The sequence below is a fragment of the Lynx canadensis genome, chromosome D3, assembly GCF_007474595.2.
Source record: "Lynx canadensis isolate LIC74 chromosome D3, mLynCan4.pri.v2, whole genome shotgun sequence".
Lineage (NCBI taxonomy): Eukaryota > Metazoa > Chordata > Mammalia > Carnivora > Felidae > Lynx > Lynx canadensis.
The window spans coordinates 15,783,320-15,808,460 of record NC_044314.2 but is presented as its reverse complement, the minus strand read 5'-3'; the positions used below and the strand labels follow the sequence as shown (position 1 = coordinate 15,808,460).

General features: G+C 38.1%; 1 protein-coding gene across 1 annotated transcript in view; it reads left to right on the top strand.

The window, feature by feature from the left end:
• LOC115527997 (glutamate decarboxylase 1-like) overlaps positions 1-25,141 on the top strand; it is an 82,046-nt gene that overhangs the window by 42,278 nt on the left and 14,627 nt on the right. The window contains 10 exon segments of the mRNA XM_030335800.1: positions 10,816-11,014; positions 11,017-11,094; positions 14,846-14,936; positions 18,260-18,372; positions 18,694-18,809; positions 20,364-20,458; positions 22,003-22,057; positions 22,984-23,100; positions 24,305-24,369; positions 24,473-24,551. Coding sequence (XP_030191660.1) covers positions 10,816-11,014; positions 11,017-11,094; positions 14,846-14,936; positions 18,260-18,372; positions 18,694-18,809; positions 20,364-20,458; positions 22,003-22,057; positions 22,984-23,100; positions 24,305-24,369; positions 24,473-24,551 — 1,008 coding nt within the window.

Here is a 25,141-nt window from a genome sequence, read left to right as displayed (position 1 = left end):
CTTCCATCTTATGTGGCCATGTCAGCTCTCTGGTCACATGACTAAGTTCTGACCAATAGGACCTACACAAATTCTACATTGCACCTCGAGTGACAGTCTCATTTCTCTTACTTCCCTTCTCCAATCCCTTGGTGTAGAATTCAGATACAGTGCCAGCAAGCTAACTTTGTGGATGAAAAGTGGGCAAAAGCAATAATTTTCCCCTGTGCTGTCCAGTTAAGTGGCAACCAGCCACAGGTGGCTGTTCAGCACTTAAAATGTGATCGAAGAAATGAATTTTTAATTTTGTTTGGCCTTAATTACATTTAAAAATTGATACTCTAGTTATTGAAGAACTTTTAAGTATGTTTGAAAACATATGTAAATTAATCTACCGTTTTCAACTGAAACTTTCATGAAATCTAAGAATAGACCAAGTGTTTCCCAATTAACATGTAATTAAAACACCCATTTAACATCTAATTGAGATTCGATGCATGTTTGAATTATAGTTTTGGATATAATAGGTTAAACTGAATGAATTTTTAAAGTTAATTTCACCTGTTTCTTTTTGTTTTTTAAAACTATGATTAACAGAAAATTAAAAATTATACACGTGCCTCACATATGTTTCTATGAGAGAGCACTGATCTAGGCAATGGAAAAACCGCAAGATAGAAGGAAGTCAGGTCTTTGGACAACTTCATGGACAGAGTAAAACAATAGCTCTGAGCCATTTACCCATTTGGACTTCTAGCAATAAATCTTCTAATTGGCTTAAGTCACTACTATTTTGGTTTCTATGAAAGCAGCCATATACTGTTTTAATTAATAAACTACTTCATAGAGTTTGGGGAGGATTAAATGAGCTAATCCTCATTAAAGGCTTAGAACAGATCATGTCACATGTTAAAGGTTCAATGCCTATAAATTATTACCGTTATTATATCTCTCAATTTCAATGAAATTTTCCACCCCCTTATAACTCTATATCATTTTATGTATTTATACAATATAGTGCCATCATCATTCAAATTCATGCATTTAAATTAGAATTCATATTGAAAAATTTGTCAGAAGGCATATGCTTCTGAATCTGTTCATCTCAAAGATGATAAGTAGCTCTTACTCAAAGTTTTACTAATATACTTAATAGTTCAACCACCAGCCCGTCACCATTGTTTCTACAACCATAAGGAAGCACAGTCATGTCACAGTACATCTCAAACCATTCTCTGGTTTTCTATTGCTCTAAGGATGAGCACTAAACACATTCATGTGCCCTTCCCACCTCCCCCAGGATTACTTCTCCCTGTTCATTTTTTGGGCCGTCCCATACTCTGGTTTTGTCTTATTTCTTCAGTTGGCATCTCAACATCTTGTGCATTTGTTTGACGCTTCCTTGAGTGTGTTCTCTTCCCTCATCACCTAGTTACATGATACTTACCCTTCATATTTCAGCTCACATATCATCCTCTTTAGAGAGTCTTAGATGGCCTTCTAAGTCTTCTGCTAAATATGCACAGAGCACCTTGGTGGCACCTTCCTGTACCACCCTGTCCCATGCCTCTTCTAGAATCTATGATTATAATCTTTACCATAAATGTAGCACTTTTCCCATTATTAAAATATGATACTGTTTTCTGTCCATTACCCACTTTTCTCTTAAGTTGTAACTTCCTTAAGGGCAATACTGAATGTACATTTTGTACTTCCCCTCCCACATTAAGACGGAACTTTTTAATTATTATTATTATTATTATTTTAAATATAAGCTCTATGCCCAATGTAGGGCTTGAACGCACGTCTCTGAGATCAAGAGTCGCATGCTCCACCCACTGAGCCAGCCAGGTTCCCCAAGATAAAACTCCTAATAAACACATTAAACTGCCAAATAAACTATACAAAGTTGACCAATATTTGGTGTGATGATGCAGATAAAAATAAAGATCACTTCAGCTCAATGGTGGAGATAAGAAAATATATTTTTTTAGTGTTTATTTGTTAATAAATAAAGGGAGAGAGAGAGAGGGAGGGAGCATATGCACAAGCAGGGGAGGGGCAGAGAGAAAGGGAGAGAATCCCAAGCAGGCTCTGTGCTGTCCATGGAGTTAGAGGCAGGGCTCGATCCCATGAACCATGAGATCATGACCTGAGCCAAAATCAAGAGTCAGATGTTAAACCAACTGAGCCACCAGGTGCCCCAAGAAAATATTTATGGAGCTACTAAGATGTGAGTTGGACTTGCTAAGATAGAATTCAGGCTAGGGGTTAAGAGAGTGGATTTAGAACAAGAATGGCTGGGATTGAATCCCAGCTCTGCCAGTTAGCTGTGTGATTCTTGGCAAATAGTGTGACTTATCGGTGCTTTAGGTTCTTCATCTGTAAAATGGAGAAAGGAAACAGCAGCGGTATCTTATAAGGTTTCAGGGAGAATTAGATGAGTCAATACAAACTTAGCTTAGAAGAGAGCTTAGAAGAGAGTATCAAGTACATACTAAGTACTTGATAAATATGTGTTAAATGTGACCTTTGGATTAGAAGAAAGGGAGAAGGAAGGCATTTAAAACAGGTGAAATTTCACAAACTATAACGCAGGGGATTAAGAAAAGAGACTGACCTTCCTTTTGAGGTGCAGACAATTTCTGTAAATGAGTAGTAGGAGGTAAGGCAAAGAAAGGGTCAATGAAGGACTTGATAACATAATGGTTGGGAGGTCAGTGCACATTTCTGATCAGAGCAGTGGCATTCTTAAAATTATTTCGTGTTTGTTTTTGCCTGTCAGGATTGCCAGAGAAAAGAGACATAAATAATTGTTGGAAGCACTTAAGAGGCCTTATCTCTTTTGATATCTTAAAGCCATGAGTAGGTATTAGTACGATGCCCACTTTATTGATGGTGAAATGGAAGCAAGGAGAGGCGTGAAACAGAGCAAGACAATAATAACATCAAAATCACAGGACTTCTATGAGGATTCAACGTATGAAAAATATTTAGCTCCATACAAAATACGGCAAGGGTCTGGTGAAAGAAATCTATAGGCTTTAATATTAGGATTGCTGTCAGTCAGAAGAGTGGAGTATCGCCCTCCTTTTCCTCTTTTTAGTCCTGTATCATGTCGTGTAATATAAGAAAGCTTTCACATGCTTTGTCAAGAAAAATTGTGAGTTTTAATTTCAATGTGCCTGTGTTGTACAGACATATAAAATTAGTGGGAGGTGAAACAAACAACAACATGAATTTCCCATGTTGGGGAGGGCCAGTTCTATGCTCCTATGCTCAGCAGATCTATAAACGAAGACCTAATTGCCAACAGCGAAGACATGAAAGGAAAAAAAATGAGTGATAGCTGGAGAGCACTTCATGGCTCAAAACCCATTTCCTCAGAATAGGGATTGTTTGAGTCTTTTTGAACATAGCGTACTGGTGGTTATTATGTGCGAGAGAGGACGGAGAAGGTGGCGAACTTCGGCGGGTGACCTTGGACTATGAGGGCTGTCTCACGGTGCGACCACTGGGGCGAGCGTGGGTGGGTTTATTGACAGAGATGAGTGCGAGTTCAGGAGTCATGAGAAGGGTTCGTCTTGACAAGATGATGCGACAGTCTTCCTTAGTGGATGTCGCAACCCTATTAGAGCCAAGAAACTCTGCAGATGGTTGAAAGAAATGGAAGAGCAGCTCCTTGGGATTTATTTATTTTTTTTATTTTCCCACTTCTATGCCACCTCTACAATCATCAGTTGATTCCTCTGGAAAGCAATGAAAGGAGGAAATGGTCTTCAAATCATCACACTTCTATATTCTTGTTTGTTACAGCCTCTAAGTGAACGTCTTAATGAGGGAAAGGTTACAATAACTGGTTCAAGTTGGATTGGAAGTTGTAAATGGCTTTTGATAAGCCACAGTGTTTGTTTCTATTATTAGAATAAATTAAGTGTTACTACTCTTTTTATAAATTGCACCCAAATGCCTAGGATAGAAACCAAGGTATCCCAGGTGATTTTCTTATGTGAATCATCAGTGTTTTCCTGCTTTTTCCTTAACATGCTCAAACTTGCTTAACAATGAAAAATAATGTTGACCAGCACATTATTCAAGAGCTGTAAATCCCACGGGATAATTGAACATTTGATAAATTCTGGAGGAAATGTGTCCTTGGAAATGGGCCTCAGAAGTGATGATCATTATGTATTTTTGGATTGTTTAAAATGTTAAAAGTTTTGGGGGGACCTGGTGGCTCAGTCAGTTAAGTGCTGACTTCAGCTCAGGTCACGATCTCGTGGTTCATGAGTTCAAGCCCCACAACAGGCTCTGTGCTGACAGCTCAGAGCCTGGAGCCTGTTTCAGATTCTGTGTCTCCCTCTCTCTCTGCCCCTCCCTTGCTCACTCTGTCTGTCTCTCTCTCTCTCTTTCTCTGAAAAATAAACATTAAAAAAGTTTTTTTAATGAAATACAATGTTAACATTTTCAATCCAAAGGCAAAAAAGTAATACCTGTGTTAAAAGGGTGTGAATTGTATCATTAATATGACCATGTGTATTTTTCATTTTCTACCCTGTAATGTGGAGTACCTAATACTTTACCCTGAAGATAAAAGTTGTAATTGTCAAAAGGGAAGTTGAAACCCATTCCTTCTTTGACATGGAATCATACTTTAAAAAAGCCACAATGTTTAAACACAAATACACTACCATCATCTTTCATTTAATTCTCTAAACAAAAAAGAGCATTGTATCCCTGCCCTTTTTACAAATAATGAAATTGCTTCAGATTTCTGTGCCACCAATAAAAAGACTTTAAAAGAGTCCATATTATAAATTACAGCAGCTATACAACTTTAATGGTCAAGTTCTTCCCCATCACCTAAAAGCACCCTCTGGCTCCACATATTCTTTTAAAGCAGATACTATTTTTTTTCAAACAACATGGAGTGTGGAGATACCCTGGCAAGTAAGTTAAAATTTTGTGAGAAGAAATGGGGATTCAACGGGAATTATTATTAACTGAAAGAGTGGGATTGGGGTGTTACTTACCAAAAAGTGCAGACTGTCAAACAAGTCTTACTTATCTTATATGATTATTAATCATGCATATTAATCATATATCACATATTTTGACAAAAATACATTAGCAATCTTTGTCTTACTTAAATATTTAAAACATTTTGTTTTGTTGAAATGTTGTTATTTTTCTTATTAAATATAAATTTAACCTAGTTTTAGGTTGTAGATTCAATGTGTGTTGAGCTATTAATGGAGTCTAATTCTTATGTCAAATCTTTTGGTTTTTACATAGTTTCTTTATAAACATTTGTAATACTATTCCATGTGTAGAATCTTTTTAACTTCACTTTTTCTCGTGGTTTATGTTTCCTCTAATTCTTTGAAAGGAGTTATGTTTCTAAAACTTTAATTACTTTAGAATTTATTTATATTAATATGTATTATTCACTGTGTATAGCAGTGAACCTTTCGAAAAGTAATTTTCCTCTAGAAAAAATATTTTGCAGGGGCGCCTGGGTGGCTCAGTCGGTTAAGCGTCCGACTTCGGCTCAGGTCATGATCTCGCGGTCCGTGAGTTCGAGCCCTGCATCGGGCTCTGTGCTGACAGCTCAGAGCCTGGAGCCGGTTTCAGATTCTGTGTCTCCCTCTCTCTGACCCTCCCCTTTTCATGCTCTGTCTCTCCCTGTCTCAAAAATAAATAAAACGTTAAAAAAAAAGAAAAAAAAAAAGAAAAAATATTTTGCAAACAATTAACCTAATATATGTCTACCGGGCCAACATGTAATATGAAAATTTGTTTTTAGGTACACTGCATGCTTTGCAAATTGTCTCACGTTTCTGTCATTGCTGTCTTATACAGTTTTTTCATGATCAGGATTTTATTCTTTGTGGAAAAAGCTATACTAGAACATTTTTATCTATCATACATAAACACATAAAAACGTTTAAACATTATATCAATGCTTAAAAACTAAACTGAATTATTTTTGCTGCAGTATTCAAAAATTCAGTCTGAAATATTTGGGGAGAGCTTATTTTATTTTAAGAAAAATCCATTAGAACTGGAAGAAATTAATACTACTAAGCTTATAAAAGCAAAACTATAAAATTTAGCTAGAAACCATTTTCTGATTACTTCATGTTTTCTCCACGTCTAGTTACAAGTAAACAGCTTGATATTATGAATTCTAGTCTATACTTTCTTTTTTCTTCCACATTGTCCAGAACATTAAAAGATACCTAAGAATGGCTTGTTTGCTTGACTGGATGTTTGGTTCAATATTTTTATTGAAGAGGACCTCAGGACATACTATTTTTAAATTTAATTTTTAAAGGATAACTTAATGGTCTTTGGATTCAAACATCTGTCTATCAATTCTAGTTCCACCATATAAGCTCTTTTTTTGTTGTTAATCATAATAGCATTTCTATCATAACTATGTTATGAGGATTGAATAGAATAATATATGTGAAATTTCTGGGCCATCATGAGTTCAAAAAGTATCAATTATTACTATTACTTAACTTCTTTAAATCTGTTTATCTGCGGGGCCCCTGGGTAGCTCAGTGGGTTAAGCATCCAACTTCAGCTCAGGTCATGATCTCATGGTTCGTGGGTTCGAGCCCTGCAGTCGGGCTCTGTGCTGACAGCTCAGAGCCTGGAGCCTGCTTCAGTTCTGTGTCTCCCTCTCTCTCTCTGTCCCTCCCCCACCTGTGCTTTGTCTCTTCTCTCTGTCTCTCAAAAATAAGTAAAATTTAAAAAGATTAAATAAATCTGTTTATCCACATGCTGAGAAAAATGTGCTTATATTGTAGGACTATTGTGAGGATTGAAATGTGTGCAAGGCATGTAGGGCTCTTAATATATCGTAGACATTGTTACATACAGTTAAAAATGTTAATAGCAGGGGCGCCTGGGTGGCTCAGTCGGTTAAGCCTCCGACTTCAGCTCAGGTCATGATCTCGCGGTCCGTGAGTTCGAACCCCGCGTCGGGCTCTGTGCTGACAGCTCAGAACCTGGAGCCTGCTTCAGATTCTGTGTCTCCCTCTCTCTGACCCTCCCCTATTCATGCTCTCTCTCTGTCTCAAAAATAAATAAACGTTAAAAAAAAATGTTAATAGCAGGATCTTATTATGAAATAAGAATCATTACTTACAACTAAACCATGAGAGGTCTTAATTACTAAATTCCTAATCCTGTACACTAAATCGATATGAAACTAGCAATCACAAATTGTATCATTGGTTCTCTATATGGTTATAAAAGAGCCTCACATGATTTCAGTAGTATTTCTGCTTCTCCCCAGTTTATAGCTACCCACCAGAGATCATGTGTGAATATAAATAAGAATTTCAATCGTTAAGCATTTCTTGGAAGCATCTGTGTGGCTACAGATAAAAGCAGTAAATACATATTTTCAGCATGTTTTAATAATCAAAGACTATTTAATTTTTTTTTCAACGTTTATTTATTTTTGGGACAGAGAGAGACAGAGCATGAACGGGCGAGGGGCAGAGAGAGAGGGAGACACAGAATCGGAAACAGGCTCCAGGCTCTGAGCCATCAGCCCAGAGCCTGACGCGGGGCTCGAACTCACGGACCACGAGATCGTGACCTGGCTGAAGTCGGACGCTTAACCGACTGCGCCACCCAGGCGCCCCAAAGACTATTTAATTTTTTAACTTAGATAAAGAACAGCTGAGAAAAAAATCTGGTCATGCTTTTCAATCAACTGAGAAAAATGTGACAGAAGGGGCTCACACTGAGGAAGTAATGAATAATTTATCAAATGCTTATGCTTCAGGTATGGATGTCATTAACAAATGTTATGTTTCGTTTTTTAATAAAAATGTTATGTCATTTACATATTTATTGAAGCCATTGTAAGGTCCTTAAGATTTGATGCTTTAACTTACTTTTAAAAGTGCAACTACCTGGGGCACCTGGGTGGCTCAGTCAGTTGAGTGACCGACTTCGGCTCAGGTCATGATCTCGCGGTCCGTGAGTTCGAGCCCTGCGTCGGGCTCTGTGCTGACAGCTCAGAGCCTGGAGCCGGTTTCAGATTCTGTGTCTCCCTCTCTCTGACCCTCCCCTTTTCATGCTCTGTCTCTCCCTGTCTCAAAAATAAATAAAACGTTAAAAAAAAAGAAAAAAAAAAAAGAAAAAATATTTTGCAAACAATTAACCTAATATATGTCTACCGGGCCAACATGTAATATGAAAATTTGTTTTTAGGTACACTGCATGCTTTGCAAATTGTCTCACGTTTCTGTCATTGCTGTCTTATACAGTTTTTTCATGATCAGGATTTTATTCTTTGTGGAAAAAGCTATACTAGAACATTTTTATCTATCATACATAAACACATAAAAACGTTTAAACATTATATCAATGCTTAAAAACTAAACTGAATTATTTTTGCTGCAGTATTCAAAAATTCAGTCTGAAATATTTGGGGAGAGCTTATTTTATTTTAAGAAAAATCCATTAGAACTGGAAGAAATTAATACTACTAAGCTTATAAAAGCAAAACTATAAAATTTAGCTAGAAACCATTTTCTGATTACTTCATGTTTTCTCCACGTCTAGTTACAAGTAAACAGCTTGATATTATGAATTCTAGTCTATACTTTCTTTTTTCTTCCACATTGTCCAGAACATTAAAAGATACCTAAGAATGGCTTGTTTGCTTGACTGGATGTTTGGTTCAATATTTTTATTGAAGAGGACCTCAGGACATACTATTTTTAAATTTAATTTTTAAAGGATAACTTAATGGTCTTTGGATTCAAACATCTGTCTATCAATTCTAGTTCCACCATATAAGCTCTTTTTTTGTTGTTAATCATAATAGCATTTCTATCATAACTATGTTATGAGGATTGAATAGAATAATATATGTGAAATTTCTGGGCCATCATGAGTTCAAAAAGTATCAATTATTACTATTACTTAACTTCTTTAAATCTGTTTATCTGCGGGGCCCCTGGGTAGCTCAGTGGGTTAAGCATCCAACTTCAGCTCAGGTCATGATCTCATGGTTCGTGGGTTCGAGCCCTGCGTCGGGCTCTGTGCTGACAGCTCAGAGCCTGGAGCCTGCTTCAGTTCTGTGTCTCCCTCTCTCTCTCTGTCCCTCCCCCACCTGTGCTTTGTCTCTTCTCTCTGTCTCTCAAAAATAAGTAAAATTTAAAAAGATTAAATAAATCTGTTTATCCACATGCTGAGAAAAATGTGCTTATATTGTAGGACTATTGTGAGGATTGAAATGTGTGCAAGGCATGTAGGGCTCTTAATATATCGTAGACATTGTTACATACAGTTAAAAATGTTAATAGCAGGGGCGCCTGGGTGGCTCAGTCGGTTAAGCCTCCGACTTCAGCTCAGGTCATGATCTCGCGGTCCGTGAGTTCGAACCCCGCGTCGGGCTCTGTGCTGACAGCTCAGAACCTGGAGCCTGCTTCAGATTCTGTGTCTCCCTCTCTCTGACCCTCCCCTATTCATGCTCTCTCTCTGTCTCAAAAATAAATAAACGTTAAAAAAAAATGTTAATAGCAGGATCTTATTATGAAATAAGAATCATTACTTACAACTAAACCATGAGAGGTCTTAATTACTAAATTCCTAATCCTGTACACTAAATCGATATGAAACTAGCAATCACAAATTGTATCATTGGTTCTCTATATGGTTATAAAAGAGCCTCACATGATTTCAGTAGTATTTCTGCTTCTCCCCAGTTTATAGCTACCCACCAGAGATCATGTGTGAATATAAATAAGAATTTCAATCGTTAAGCATTTCTTGGAAGCATCTGTGTGGCTACAGATAAAAGCAGTAAATACATATTTTCAGCATGTTTTAATAATCAAAGACTATTTAATTTTTTTTTCAACGTTTATTTATTTTTGGGACAGAGAGAGACAGAGCATGAACGGGCGAGGGGCAGAGAGAGAGGGAGACACAGAATCGGAAACAGGCTCCAGGCTCTGAGCCATCAGCCCAGAGCCTGACGCGGGGCTCGAACTCACGGACCACGAGATCGTGACCTGGCTGAAGTCGGACGCTTAACCGACTGCGCCACCCAGGCGCCCCAAAGACTATTTAATTTTTTAACTTAGATAAAGAACAGCTGAGAAAAAAATCTGGTCATGCTTTTCAATCAACTGAGAAAAATGTGACAGAAGGGGCTCACACTGAGGAAGTAATGAATAATTTATCAAATGCTTATGCTTCAGGTATGGATGTCATTAACAAATGTTATGTTTCGTTTTTTAATAAAAATGTTATGTCATTTACATATTTATTGAAGCCATTGTAAGGTCCTTAAGATTTGATGCTTTAACTTACTTTTAAAAGTGCAACTACCTGGGGCACCTGGGTGGCTCAGTCAGTTGAGTGACCGACTTCGGCTCAGGTCATGATCCTGAGGCTCCTAAGTTCAAGCCTGGCGAGGGGCTGCTCCGAGCCTGGAGCCCGCTTCAGATTCTGCGTCAGCATCTCTCTCTGCCCCTCCCCTGCTCTCTCCCTCTCAAAAATAAATTAACATTAAACAAAATTCAAAAAGTGCAATTACCAGTTCATTTGTTTGACAAGGCAACGATAAGGTCCATCTAGGGGATCTTGAAGGTTCAATTACTCCAATGGTGTGGATCTAAAATGGCTTTTTTTTTTTTTTTTTTTTTTTGGTGAAAATTGTTATCCAGTGAAACTTGGAATGAAGATTCTGAGTAAGATTTGAATACATGCTATTTGTTACTTCACATGGCTTTTTAATATCTTTAATGTCCAATGATCAAAACTCTACGCCCATGGTGATTTTCCTTGGCATTCTAGTTACTGACCTGGCTTTTCATCTCTTTTTTTGCTCTAGATTTGTTGCCATCCAAGGATGGTAAAGATTTAACTAAATGTTTCCTGCTGCAAGTGGTAAATATTCTTCTGCATTACATCAAAAAAATGTTTGATGTTAAGAGTAAAATACTAGACTTTCATCATCCTCACCAACTTCTTGAAGGTTTGGATGGGCTTAACCTAGGCTGTCTGACCACCCTGAATCTTTGGAGCAGTTACTTGTTGACTGCTCGGATACCTTAAAATATGGTGTTAATACAGGTAATTTTCAAATCAATGCACCTGAACTGGAGACTGAATGAATGGCCTTGAGTTTTTGTGTGTGTTGGAAAACGGTCCCATTTTGCTCATTTTTACTTAAAACATTCGTCTAGTCTGTTTTCAAATTGGTGTTATCACATATAAACTGTTTAGTAGTTAACAAAGAAAAGTAAATACAGTGGTTTGGGCTTGAAGCATTATATTCCAATGGCAATTAAACATACAATTTTAACTTACTTATTTTCATTTGCCCATATTCATTATTAATGCTCAATTGACTATCCTTCTACATCAATAAAATATATAGCAATAAAATTATATATATCTATCTAATCCTATATGTTAGATATATATGTAGATATATATATATATCTACATCCTATATGTTAGAAATTATGTTTTCTGATTAATTTATTGTAACTTTATTCTTAACCACTTAAAGCAATGATATGTCCCGGGGCTAACAATGTTTGACTAGGCTCTACGGACCCCTTTCTCTAAAATCTTAAATGTATACTAAATAATGTATTTGAAACAACATAATCTTTGGAAAGAGGCACACACAAAAAAGCGTCCAAATACAACCTGTATCCCTGGGTTTATTACTCATTTCTTATCATGTGATCTTTGAAAATACTTCATGTGTTAATAATTGAAAGTAATTTGTGTATGCTGACTTGCCTTGTATTTGATAGACATTAAACAGACACTTAAAATAATGTATTTTTGACATCACAGAAACTTTAAGCATCACGCATATTTTATCTTCAGACCAAACTGATCAAGCATGCCAAGAAACAAAAATAATTTCTATTTGAGAATGCTCATTTCTGCATTAATTTTAATAACAAAAATAAAAAGGTGCCTCATTTTCACGTTTATCTTGTATAGCCTGGATTTTCTTTGACAGAACACTATGCAATATTGCCATTTAAAGTCCTGGGAGGGGCACCTTGGTGTCAGTTAAGTTTCTGGCTCTTGATCTTGGCTCAGGTCATGATCTCATGGTTGTTAGATCAAGCCCTGCATCTGGTTCTGTGCTGGGCATGGAACCTGCATAAGATTCTCTCTCTCTTTCTTCCTTGCCCCTCCCTGACTCGTGCGCATACATGTGCTCTCTCTCCCAAAAAAATTAATTAACAATTTTAAAAACTATACAAAAAAAATCCTAAGAAAGTCATGGATGATTTCTCACAGAATTTTAGTTATTACAAAAAGACATACCACATGGGGAGCCTTGGTGGCTCAGTCAGTTAAGCGGTTGACTTTGGCTCAGGCCATGATCTTGTGGTTTACAAGTTCAAGCCCCACATGGGGCTCTGAGCTGTCAGCACAGAGCCTGGAGCCTGCTTCTGATTCTGTGTCTCCTTCTCTCCCTGCCCTCCCCTGCTTGCACTCTGTCTCTCTCTCTCTCTCTCAAAATTAAATAAAAATATTAAAAAAAATGCAAAAACAGTAAAAAGACATAACACAAAATAATATGCTCAATATGATTTCAATTATATTTAATTGTATTTTAAACTGTGTGAAACTGGACATATATATATGCACATGTATAAAACTACCTGTTCATAATAAATACGTTCTTAAGTTATATCTTCCAAGGGTTATAAATATTGTAAGTGTTTGGATAGCTAAGTAGATATTTTCTCTGCATATATGCATAAAAATTACTGTCCTGTATGTAATGTTTTCTGTTCTATCCATTTCTGTAACGTGTAGTATATTTACAACTAGAAAAATATTATTAAATAAGACAAAAAGAAAGCTTCCTAGGATCATGAAATAAAAGGCATGTGTCAAGACTGAGTTCAACTGTGTAAATGTGAAGTTGAAATAATTTTTAGTTAGAAATAAACATAGCAAAAGGAAGTTCTGAAAAATAGCAGGGCAATTGAAGCACCATGACAGCTTTAAATCAAGTTCTTCATCCTTCCCTTACCCAGCAAGGCAAAGGCAGAGGAATCTCCAGGGACCCATTCTCCCTGTGTTTGCATTTCCCAGTATCAAGCACAGAGGGAAAAGCAAAGATACTAAAAAAGGGAAAAGTCAATAGTAAAAAGAAACATTTCGTAACACAGCCCCAACTTCCAAACCTTCCATTCCTTCCAATTTAATGAACATTTATTAAGCCCCAACTTTTAAAATTAACTACACGGGCATAGGGGCTCCACAAGTAGGGGTAAGTGACTAGAGGGGAAGGAGACTCACAAAGAGTTGTGATGCTGGTCATTGTTAAGACACGTTGTCAAAGAAGTGCAAAGAACAATCTATTTTGGAGCTCAGGAGGAGATTAATTTGTTTTAATGTGTATTTATTTTGCGGGAGAGAAAAAGAGAAAGAGTGAGTCGGGGGAGGTCAGGGAGAGAGGGAGAGAGAGAATCCCAAGCACACTCCACACTGTCAGCACAGAGTCCAACGTGGGGCTCAATCCCACGAACCGTGAGATCATGACCTGAGTCAAAATCTAGAGTCCCATGAGTAACTGACTGAGCCACCCAGGTTCCCCAGGAAGAGATTAAGTTAAACTGAGTTGAATATAGAATGTTCAATTTGGTATCTAATGTTTGATGTTCTTTTTTTTTATATAAGTTTATTTGTTTTCGAGAGAGACAGAGACAGCACGAGTGGGGGGTTGTGCAGACAGAGAGGGAGAAAGAGAGAACCCCGAGCAGGCTCCCCCCTGTCAGCACAGAGCCCAACGTGAGGCTCGAACTCATGAAACTGTGAGACCATGACCTGAGCTGAAAACAAGAGTCAGGTGCTTGCTTAACCGACTCAGCCACCCAGGCGCCCCTTGATGTTCTTTATTAATACAGATCTTCAAAAATTCTTTGTAAAAAGGACCTGATATTTTGTCCAAAAACACTGAAGCAGCTTTTTTTTTTTTTTTAATTTTTTTTTCAACGTTTTTATTTATTTTTGGGACAGAGAGAGACAGAGCATGAACGGGGGAGGGGCAGAGAGAGAGGGAGACACAGAATCGGAAACAGGCTCCAGGCTCCGAGCCATCAGCCCAGAGCCTGACGCGGGGCTCGAACTCACGGACCGTGAGATCGTGACCTGGCTGAAGTCGGACGCTCAACCGACTGCGCCACCCAGGCGCCCCCTGAAGCAGCTTTTGAGAAAAAAATTATTTAATCTTTCGGGCGGTGCCTTCCCCACTCACTGGGGTAGTTTTTTGCATCCTGCCCTTGGTCTTTCTACTTCAGACACAGGATGGGTTCCTCACCCTCAAGCTTACCAGCTCGTTCTCAGTTCAATGACTTGACTTCTCCCAACCTGCTCTTCATACCCGTATTGGGTCTCCTTCACTCTTTGTCTGGAAGCAAACTTTTGATCTGACCTGAAAGATCACTTCCTCCAAGAAGCCTGCCCTAGAGGTTAGCTCGCCTGCTCTCCTGATTGTCTTAGGCTCCCTGGGAAAGGTCTTAAAACATTCTGATCTTTTCTTCTGTGCTTTCTACAATCGCAGTTAAACATATTTGTGTCATTATTTATTTGATGAATACCTTTTTCTTCCACTGGTTAGTAAGATCCACACGGTAGTGCCTTGTTTACTACTGTGTCCCCAAAGCTGAGCACTGTCCCTGCATGTGATAGTTCTCAGCAATATTTATTGAATGAAAGAATTAGTTTATGTGTGCTCGATCGATGAATACCTGTTAACTGAGAAACTGCTCTGAAACTGAACCACTCTTTAGCCCTGTGTTTTTATTTTGGCTCATTTGTAATTTTGTCTTTTTTCTAGGACATCCTCGCTTTTTCAACCAGCTGTCCAGTGGGCTAGATGTGGTCGGACTTGCCAGGGCATGGTTGACAGCCACTGCCAATACCAACACGTGAGCATTCTCCAGGGCCTAAGGAGTGTGAGAGCCGGAGACGTGCGTAAGGAAGAGTAAAGATCGAGGTTGTACATTTTGCTGGATACGATGCTTGCCGTAACAAATACAAGTAGTTGGTACCCTGAGGGAAACGCAAAGAAGCCGCTGTCTATTCCCCGGGTAACGTGTTTGAGAGTTGCTCAGTCCTCTGGACAGCCTCTAGAAACTCTCAGGATCTGAGTTCCCCGGTAAGTAGTACAGGTCAGTTGGTCAGCCTGGGTTACTAGTGTGCAGACCATGAGTGAGTTCAGTTCTGGGGTTGGAATCATTGACACGCTACCCCAAACAGCCCATAGCACATGTAGCCAGATACACACCCAAGTATTTGGGAAGTTGCCTGAATATAAATTAGAACCTGAATCTGATCAAAGCCTGAAGAAAGTAAACTTTTAAAGGAAATCTAAATCCAGCTCCAACGTGATTCGTTAAAAAATTCGATCTTTGGGGGACCTGGGTGGCTCAGTTGGTTAGGCGTCCGGCTTCGGTTCAGGTCATGGCCTCACAGTCCATGGGTTCGAGCCCCACATCTGGCTCTGCGCTGACAGCTCAGAGCCTGGAGTCTGCATTGCATTCTGTGTCTCCCTCTCTCTCTGTCCCTCCCCCACTGGCACTGTCTCTCTTTCTCTCAAAAATAAGCGTTAAAAAAAATTGGACCTTTGCCACAACAAAACTATTGTCCATACAAAAATTAGATCTACTGCTAATGTGTTCTGAAGGAAAGTTAATTTTCGGGGAATATTTTTCAAGGTTAAAAGGATAGGGAAATGATTGGGTATGAAATTGAAAGGAATAGTCTGTGTCAAATGTTAATATAATTTAACTAGCAATCAAAAGGGAGAGCTGGTAGGAATTTAAACTTTAAAACCAAGAACTAAATGTTTATGAGGAGAGACTGCTTCGGTATGTGGAACAACTAAGGCTTGCTTTAACTGTTTAGTTATCATTTGGGTTTTAATGGTGCATAGTTCATGGTAGTAATCAGCATTTTGTAGATAGGAAATGCAAACATAAATGGCTTACACAAATGACTGCTATTTTTAATTTTCATTGCTTGATTATGGTCCTTAAAACATGCATAGGGTAATATGCTACTTAAAAAAAATTTACTGCTTGGGGCGCCTGGGTGGCTCAGTTGGTTAAGCTACTGACTCCTGATTTTGACTCAGGTCATGATTTCACCATTTGTGAGTTCAAGCCCCACATCAGGCTCTGTGCTGACAGCACTGAGCCTGCTTGGGATTCTCTCTCTCTCTCTCTCTCTCTCTGCTCCTCCCCCACTCGTATGTGTGCACACTCTCTCTCAGAATAAATGAACTTTAAAAAGAGCAACTTTATCTTTTGAGAGAATGTTTCTTTGTTATGCAGATTATTACATAAACTCAATTTATACATTTTCCTCCATTGTTTAGAATCCCATTGTTGTGAGACTTAATCATTCTCTAAGTGAAGAAAATAGAGATTCTTGATGGAAGCAGAAAAAGAGTAGAAAGAACACAAGAGAGGTGGAAGGAGAGAGGTTAATAATAAGGGGAGAGAAAGGATTTCAGACAGCCTTCTTTACCTTCAGGGTGTCTTCATTTTTAATGAATGAAGATCCCTTACCCTAATCTGGGATAGCATAAAGCCTGTGAGGTGGAAATAAGGAGAACCTGATTCCAGTCCCTAATTCTACCACCTACAATGCTGGGAGGTTTAGTGCATCTCTGTTGTCTGAAAATAATAATGCCCTACTCCATTGAGCTGAGGTAGGATCAGAAAGGCAATGTGCGTGTGTGTTGAAATTGGCATAGCAAATGCTGGCAGAAATGAAGCCTTGTTGAAATACCAGTGTGTGATATTTGCTTCTTGTTTCTCTTAGAACTAGAATCTTAATTCCCATAGGGAATGGGTCTCCTTACTGGGTCTCTGTGCACAGCCCCTGGGCAAGAGCTTGTGTGTTACTACTTTTTTTTAGGCCGGGCCATCTGAGAAGAGGGGTTGAGGGAAGATGAAGGGAGTCAGCATGGGACTGAAGAGGAACATGAGGGAAATTATAGACCTGGCTACCCCTTAAGTATCAGCAGAAGCGAATGCTTCATCTCCTGGGGGGGTAGTGCCCTTATAAATGACTGCTTCAAAGGGCAGTCCATCTGTAGGGAACAGAGGAAAGAAAAGATTGTCAACCAGGTCTCTTATGGCCAAAGGACTGCACTGTGGGATGTTAACTTCCCCATGGTTGGGAATTCGTGGGACTCCCAGAAGATTCCATGACTTGTCATGCATGCCTGGATGCAAAAAGAGACCCCGGGGCTGGAAGTCAGTGCCTGCCTTGCAGGTGGGAGGCGATTCTCTGTTGGGCTGTGGGTGTATCTGAGTGAAAGTGGTCACAGCAATGGCTGGGCCTGAATATTCTCCAAAGGCTTTAGAGACAGAGCAAGCTGAGACCATCTGAAATGGCACATAAATGGAGTCTGAGACTGGTAGCTCTATATAAGAACACCTACAAGGGTCTTTAAAAGGTGTTTGAGGACAAAGAAAAGAATTCCTTGAAAATAACTGAAGCTACTCTTTGATTTCAGAACCAACATAAGTACCTCATTGCTTACTGTATATGGTATGTATAGAGAAAAACTTACAGCTTTCTTTTTTATCTTAGCTGCTGCTTTCTGTGGAAGGGACTCTAATATCAGTGTGACTCAGAGGAGAGTCCCCATCGCCATGCTCTCTGACTTCTTGTTCATGGGGCCATATTGTTCTTGCCTTGAACTATCTACTTGCTTCGAGCTGTTACTGAAAACAGAATAGTTTTTAGCCCCCCCCCCCCCTTTTTTTTTGGTGTGCTTGCCCAAAGTACAATTCTTAGGTAGAAAATCTTTTCCCAGAAAAGATTTCCCCAGAAAATCTTTTTGAGAAAAGGCTTTTTTCTATCTATTTCATGTTCTGCAAAAGACTGTAGCTCTAGATCTCTTTTTAACTTGCCATATCTATCTATCTATCTATCTATCTATCTATAAGTGGGCATTTTCTGGCTCTAACAGTAATGTGTATATTCAAAATTCCTTTTAGTGGGAGAGAAATTCCCAGCTACTGCACAATACAATGGAATCCATGATCCTTTCTTTGTAGTACCAAGATACTCTTAATCTGGAAGGGGCGATTTGAAGCATACAAATTGTAACTATTTCTTGTACAGTCTGCTATAGAATACAAAAAATTGTATATAACCTTATCTAGCACATGACTTTATTTATCCTTTTCCATTTTATACAATTCACAGTCGAATTTCTATATATGTAATATAGGTTTACATATGAAATAGCTCCGGTATTTACTATCATGGAGACGATTTTTCTTAAGAAAATGTATGGAATTATCGGCTGGGGAGAAACAGAAGCAGATGGAATATTTGCACCTGGTAAGAAAAAGCAAGACATCATTTTTTCTGAGCTAAGTGAAACATATATTCAGAGACGCTCAAAGTATATTTGAACTAATGCTATTATTTTTAAGAGATTCGTAAGTCATTGTGTTAGCTACAGTTGCCAGCAAAATTTCCACAAATCTAAAAGTTATGAATTGTGTGATATTTCTCTCAACACTTTCAAGGAAAGATATTTTTGAAATCACGTCAGTGATTTGGCAACACTTTAGTTTCAGAAAGCACTCAAGTTGTCACAATTTTAGTGACCATTTCTGATTTTTGAAATTGGGTTAACAATCACTATTTCTCTTCTAGGAGGAAGGATCTCTAACCTCTATGGTATATTAGTAGCTCGTTATAAGCAATATCCAGAGATAAAAAGACAAGGCATGACCGCACTTCCGTGTTGTGTGTTATTTGTTTCTGAACAAGTAAGTATCAAGTCTAGATTCTTCCATCTTTTAAGAATCTTCTGAGGTAAACTGTAAAGTTATTGAAAGATGGAGAATATTAGCTTTGCTCTAACATTATAGAGATTCAGTAATCTCTGTATCTGTGTCTGCCTATTGATATTGGAAAGACTAAAAAACAACTTTCTGTCAACATAGGCTCTAGCCTATAACAGTACAGATAATTCAAGATTAAAATTTAATTTCAAAATATGAGAAACTAACAAAAATGTGATTATAAATATAAAGCATTCTGCTATCTTTACCAAAAAAAAAAAAAAATCAAACTATGAACATTTTAAAGACTTGATTTAGTGATTCCCTTTATCATTGAATGAAGAGAACAAGAATGTGATTGATATCTTATTTTTCCAGTGAGGGTCAAAGGAATTAGTAAAAAAGAAAGGCTCATTTTTGTAGACCAGGACCTCAGCCAAATGTTTCAGATATTGACAATGTATCCACTGATGTCTCCTTTGGTTTTAATGTTCCAATCTTGTGCTCCTTTAAAAACAAATTGATTCATCCCTTTAATAAATCTGGTTGCTTTTTTCTTTTCTGCCTAGCAACAGTTGTGAGATTAAAATGTAATAGTAGTCCCACTTTGAGAATTCTACCTAAAAGTACCTGGAAACACAGGGTTTTCTTTGAAATGTTTCTGTGTTTGCAATATGCTTCTATGACCAAATTCAAACTGGCATTGTATATATGCATATTGTCAAGTTGGAGACCACTGATGCATATTTAATGACATTACTATAAAACTTAATGTAACTTAAGATGCTTGTTTGCAAATGTCTTTTTCATCATTTGACATATAATTTTTATATATAATGAGTAAATATGCCGAAACTCCATAATGTAGGTTAAAAAAAAAATCATTTCCTATTTAATTGGTGCATTCTCTGTTGAAACGAAGCTGAGTTAGGGTTTTACGTTTGCGCATTTTTTTCCTTTCATATATCTAGTCTTTTCCTGGCAGCTAAAAACAACCAGGTCCAAGTTTGTATCTGAGCTGCTGATACCTTACATCAGGCAGAATGATACAGGGAAATAGCAGTTACCTAGAAGGCAAGAAATTACAAAGTTGGTGTCAAAGTCAAAATCAAGAGTTGCAGGCATCAGAAGAATCAAGGCATTTCTCCAAGCCTCACGCCTTAAAAAAAGGTCTGTAATGCAACAGTTACAGCTATCTGGAACACATAAGGTTTTTATTACTGGAGAATATTAACACTAGATCTATATCGGACATGATTTTTTATGTATACGGAGAACTAGCATATTCAAACTCCCACTGCATGTAAAGTATGTTCTGTCCTCGTGCCTTCTCAAAGAGGCGTCACAACCTTCTTCACCTGAAAAACTGTCACGACCAGGGTCTGGAAATACACCTTGAGACCTATACGTGTGTATATACACGTGTATATATGCACAAACTCATTCAAAGCTATGTGTATAAGCCCCCAAGTGCTCTAGTGTAAATGATCATTTAATGCAGAGAAGTTAATGCCTTTCCTATTTCCATTTTTGCCCAAGGGTCATTATTCAGTAAAAAAAGCTGAAGCTATTCTTGGTATTGGAACTGGCAATGTAATTGAAGTAAAATGTGATGAAAGATATGTTTCTAACACGTTCTCAAAAATTTTTTATTGTCATTATGCTTCACAGATTAAAGAATGATCTATAGGTTTCCTATTCCAATTTTTAGCAAGAATACTCCCCCAGGTTAGTTTTAATAAATTTTAACTGCAGCAATTATGAAAGAAGCACCAAACTCATCCTCTCCTACTCTTAAAATGTCTTTACTAAATATAGTCTATACAAGTGGGACTGTCACATATCTTCCCTGTTTTAAGTATATTGAATTATGTGTACTATAAATAAACATAAAAATATAATAATGTTTGTAGATAAAAATTCAACTGCCTTAGCAATCTACAAAGCAAAAATACATTTACATTTTCTTTGAATACCACCTTAAAACATAAATAATATTATAAATATTGCATATATTCTGGAAGATCATTTTTATGCATGTCAAACTTATTCATACATCAGTTCTACGTTGTGTTCTGTAACTTGCTTTAATTTTTTTTTTTTTTTTTTTGGTTTGGGAATGTCTTAGAAATCTTAAAAAAAAATTTTTTTAATGTCTATATATTTTTGAGAGAGAGACAGAGAAAGAGAGAGCGAGCGAGCGAGCACAAGCGGGGAGGGACACAGAGAGAAGGAGACACAGACTCCGAACCAGGCTTCAGGCTCTCAGCTGTCAGCACAGAGCCCGATGCAGGGCTCGAGCTCACAAACCATGAGACCCTGACCTGAACTGAAGTCGGACACTTAAATAACTGAGCCACCCAGGTGCCCCTGTGCTAGAAATCTTATCCATTTCCTTATTCTCTTTTCAATAACTTTGGAGTTTTCCATTTTATGAATGTAAAATGATTTTATAAATCTTATTTTTAAAGAAATGTAAGGGTTTCCCCCTAGATTTTAATATGTAAGAACAATGATTAAATTGATATGATTATATAAATATATTTGAGAGTCTGTGTTTGAGTATCTCACATGAATTCCTAGAAACTGAATTATTGGTTCAAAGAACATCTGCATTTACAATTTCATAAAATTTCTCATTTGCTTTTCAAACATTTTAGAGTCAATTGATACTCTTATCTGCATATTATCAATGTGAATATTATCAGTACCTTTATAAGTGAAAATTCTGATAGACAAAAATGTTTTGTTGTTTGAAACAATGGCTATTTTTTTTAAGAAATTAATGTTTATTTATTTTTTGAGAGAGACAGAGACAGAGTGCAAGCAGGGGACGGGCAGAGAGAGAGGGGAGGGCAGAGGGTCCAAATCAGGCCCTGTGCTAACAGCAGAGAGCCCGATGTGGGGCTTGAACCCACAAGCATGAGATCATGACATGAGCTGAAGTCGGATGCCCAACCAACTGAGCCACCCAGGTGCCCCCGCCAAGCATTCTTTAATTCAACGTGATATTTAACTTTGGTTTTTTGGGGCTGAACATTTACCGAATATCTGTCTACTCACATATAAATACCTCACTAAAAACTAATTATTTTAGCCTTGCATATCATTTATTCTTCTCGTTGGTAGAATTGGTTTATTTGCTCATAATAAATCGACATATATTTGTATTTTTAAGGGGAAAGATGATTCCAGCTGAGTTAGAGAAAAATATATTACAAGCTAAGAAAAAGGTAGGTTCTATCTACAGCTCCATACTTAACGTGCAAATGCATTTTTATTTTCTTTACCTATTTTCATTAGCAGAAAACAACTGGTAAGGTAATCGCTGAAAGAAGTAAATAATCCCTAAATGAAGGAAATTAAAAAAAAATTTTTTTTAGTGTTTATTTATTTTTGAGAGAGAGAGAGACAGAGCATGAGTGGTGGAGGGGCAGAGAGAGATTGGGAGACACAGAATCCGAAGCAGGTGCCAGCCTCTGAGCTGTCAGCACTGAGCCCGACCGAACCATGAGATCATGAGCTGAGCCAGGGTCAGACGTTTGACTGACTGAGCCACCCAGGTGCCCAGGAAATTCTTTTTTTTTTTTAATGTTTATTTATTTTGAGAGCGAGAACATGGGTAGAGGAGGAGGCAGAGAGAGAGGGTGGGAGAGAATCCAAAGCAGGCTCTGTGCTGTCAGCACAGAGCCCAATGAGGGGCTCAATCCCACAAACAAAGGGACCATGACCTGAGTCAAAATCAAGAGTCAGAGGCTTAACCGACTGAGCCACCCAGACACCCTAGGGAATTCTTTATAAAATTAAAGTGAAACAAGTAACATGGCAATATTTCTCTAATAGTTTTCTGTCAAATATCAAATGGAAAGTTATCAGGACTAAGTATAGGAATTGGGTCATGTCTATTTTTGTGGTATTATTTCGTGAAAACAAATTTGGAGAGAAATAATAGTAAATGACACTCAGAGGCAGAGATCTGAGTTCATCTCACGGTTTCACTACTTTCCCCCGTACTGGAAGTACCTCAGGGTGTTTGAAATGATTAGATACTTAGTGTTTCAGTCCAAGTCATCCCGCTTCCTGATGCCCCGATGGTGATGTAATGGTAGGATTTCTGTGGACCTCCTGAGACCAAGGATTCAGCTTCTGTCATCACCAGGGCCACATTCCCTTTTGTGTCACCGCCTCCGCTGGCAGCACAGTGTTCGGGGCCTTTGACCCTCTCCACGACATCGCGGATATTTGTGAGGCACACGGACTCTGGATGCACGTGGGTGTAAGTCCCTTCCTTCCGTCTGGCCCATAATTTCCCCTTGAGAAAATGTATCCTATGAACAATCCTTAAAATTGTTTAATTAGCATTGCAGGTAAGATGAAAACTTCTCTGGAAACTAATTTTTATAATGATTCAAATAGACTTAACACCTAAGTATGGAAAGACCACAAATGTATCAAGTGTTTGAAAAGAGTCCAGACCTCTATCAATATTCAACCTACAATTTAAAACATCGTTTTGAAGAAATAGTTAAACCTGATTAAAACTTTGTTTTTAACGTTTATTTATCATTGACAGACAGAGAGACACAGAGCGTGAGCAGGGGAGGGGTAGAGAGAGGGAGAGACACAGAATCTGAGGTCGGCTCTGGGCTCTGAGCTGTCAGCACAGAGCCCAACATGGGGCTCGAACTCACGAACTGTGAGATCATGACCTGAGACGAAGTCAGTTGCTCAACCGAGTGAGCCACCCAGGCACCCCTAAAGCTGACTTTAAATCAAAAGAAGGTTTAGCCCATTACTCTAAATAAACATTTTTAAATTAATTCCTACTAAGGAAATCACAATTTTTTAAAAGTTTACTTATTTATTTATTTTTGAGAGAACAAGTGGGGGAGGGGCAGAGAGAGAGAGAGGGAGACAGAGAATCCCAAGCAGGCTCCCCTCTGTCAGCAAAGAACCTGACACAGGGCTCCTCCAACTCATCAACTGTGAGATCATGACCTGAGCAAAAATCAAGAATTGGATTCTTAAACAACTGACCCACCTAGGCATCCTAAGGAAATCACAATTTTTGATGCTATTAACTTCGTTCAATGATTTGGGGCAAACCTTTCTTTGGCTTTGATAAGAGATGGACAAATTTAAAGTGACACGGTATGGTAGATTTGTTCATTTTTCTGTGGTCTTGCCAAATTTGATGCCAACTTTTCTTTATCTGTCTCTGGAAATTATACAGAAGGTGTTGGAACTCATTAGAAACCTAAAACTTTACTATGTCACGAATAGACAATGATAATTCATAAGAGGAAATTTTAAAGTGCATTGTTCTTATAAGTAACATAATGATAGCCAAGTTTATAATTATCTAACATAGCAATTAGAGCTTCATCAACGTTTGAAATAAATTTAACATGGGAAAAAGCCACTGATGCTATTTAAAAAGAAATAATTAATATAAGAACACATATCCTTTGTATCTGTAGGCAGCTTGGGGGGGTGGATTGCTGTTGTCCAGAAACCACTCCCATAAACTCAGTGGCATTGAAAGGTGAGACCCGCACCATTTTTTGTGAAAATCAAAATAACATATGCAGGATTCTGTTCTCTTTCATTAGACTCTGAGCACTAATTGGAGCTGTCTTATCACCTAGGGCCGACTCTGCGACCTGGAATCCACATAAACTCATGGGCGTCCCCCTTCAGTGCTCTGCTATCCTGATCCGGGAAAAAGTAAATGCTTTCTATTTTTAAGTAGAGCTATCCTGGATATCTTGGTAATGACTAGCTTCGCTGTGAATGTTTAAAACCAAAATAATTATGGCCTCACCGAATTAACACAGTGCAGCACAATTTGCCCTACTAAAGAAAACGGATCCTTCCCCCTTAATCTTTAAGCAGCAGCCACTGGGTAATGGAGGTGCCACAAAACCAAAGAGTTGTGAACACAGGTGGTAACCCAGTGTGTGGATAAGATCTGGGCCGACACAATGGACAGTGATGAGGTCTATAGAAGACTCGATCATTCATGCCCCGCTTATTAAAAATGCCTTGAACAAACAAAATATCTCTTAGGGATCAAATTTGGCCCACGGGCCCATTTGGCATCTCGGATTATAGGGCCAGAAATATGGCTCATTTTAAATGTAGAGAACGATGAGTAACTGCAATATATTTTCAGCATAGAAAGCACAAATTTATGGGTTGCATGACATGATTTTCTGCTTATATGTTTTCGCATTTTATCTCCATCAATAGTAAATGCAAGGCTACACAAAGAGATAAGCCCATGATCTCCTCCAAGGAGAGATACAATTATAAAA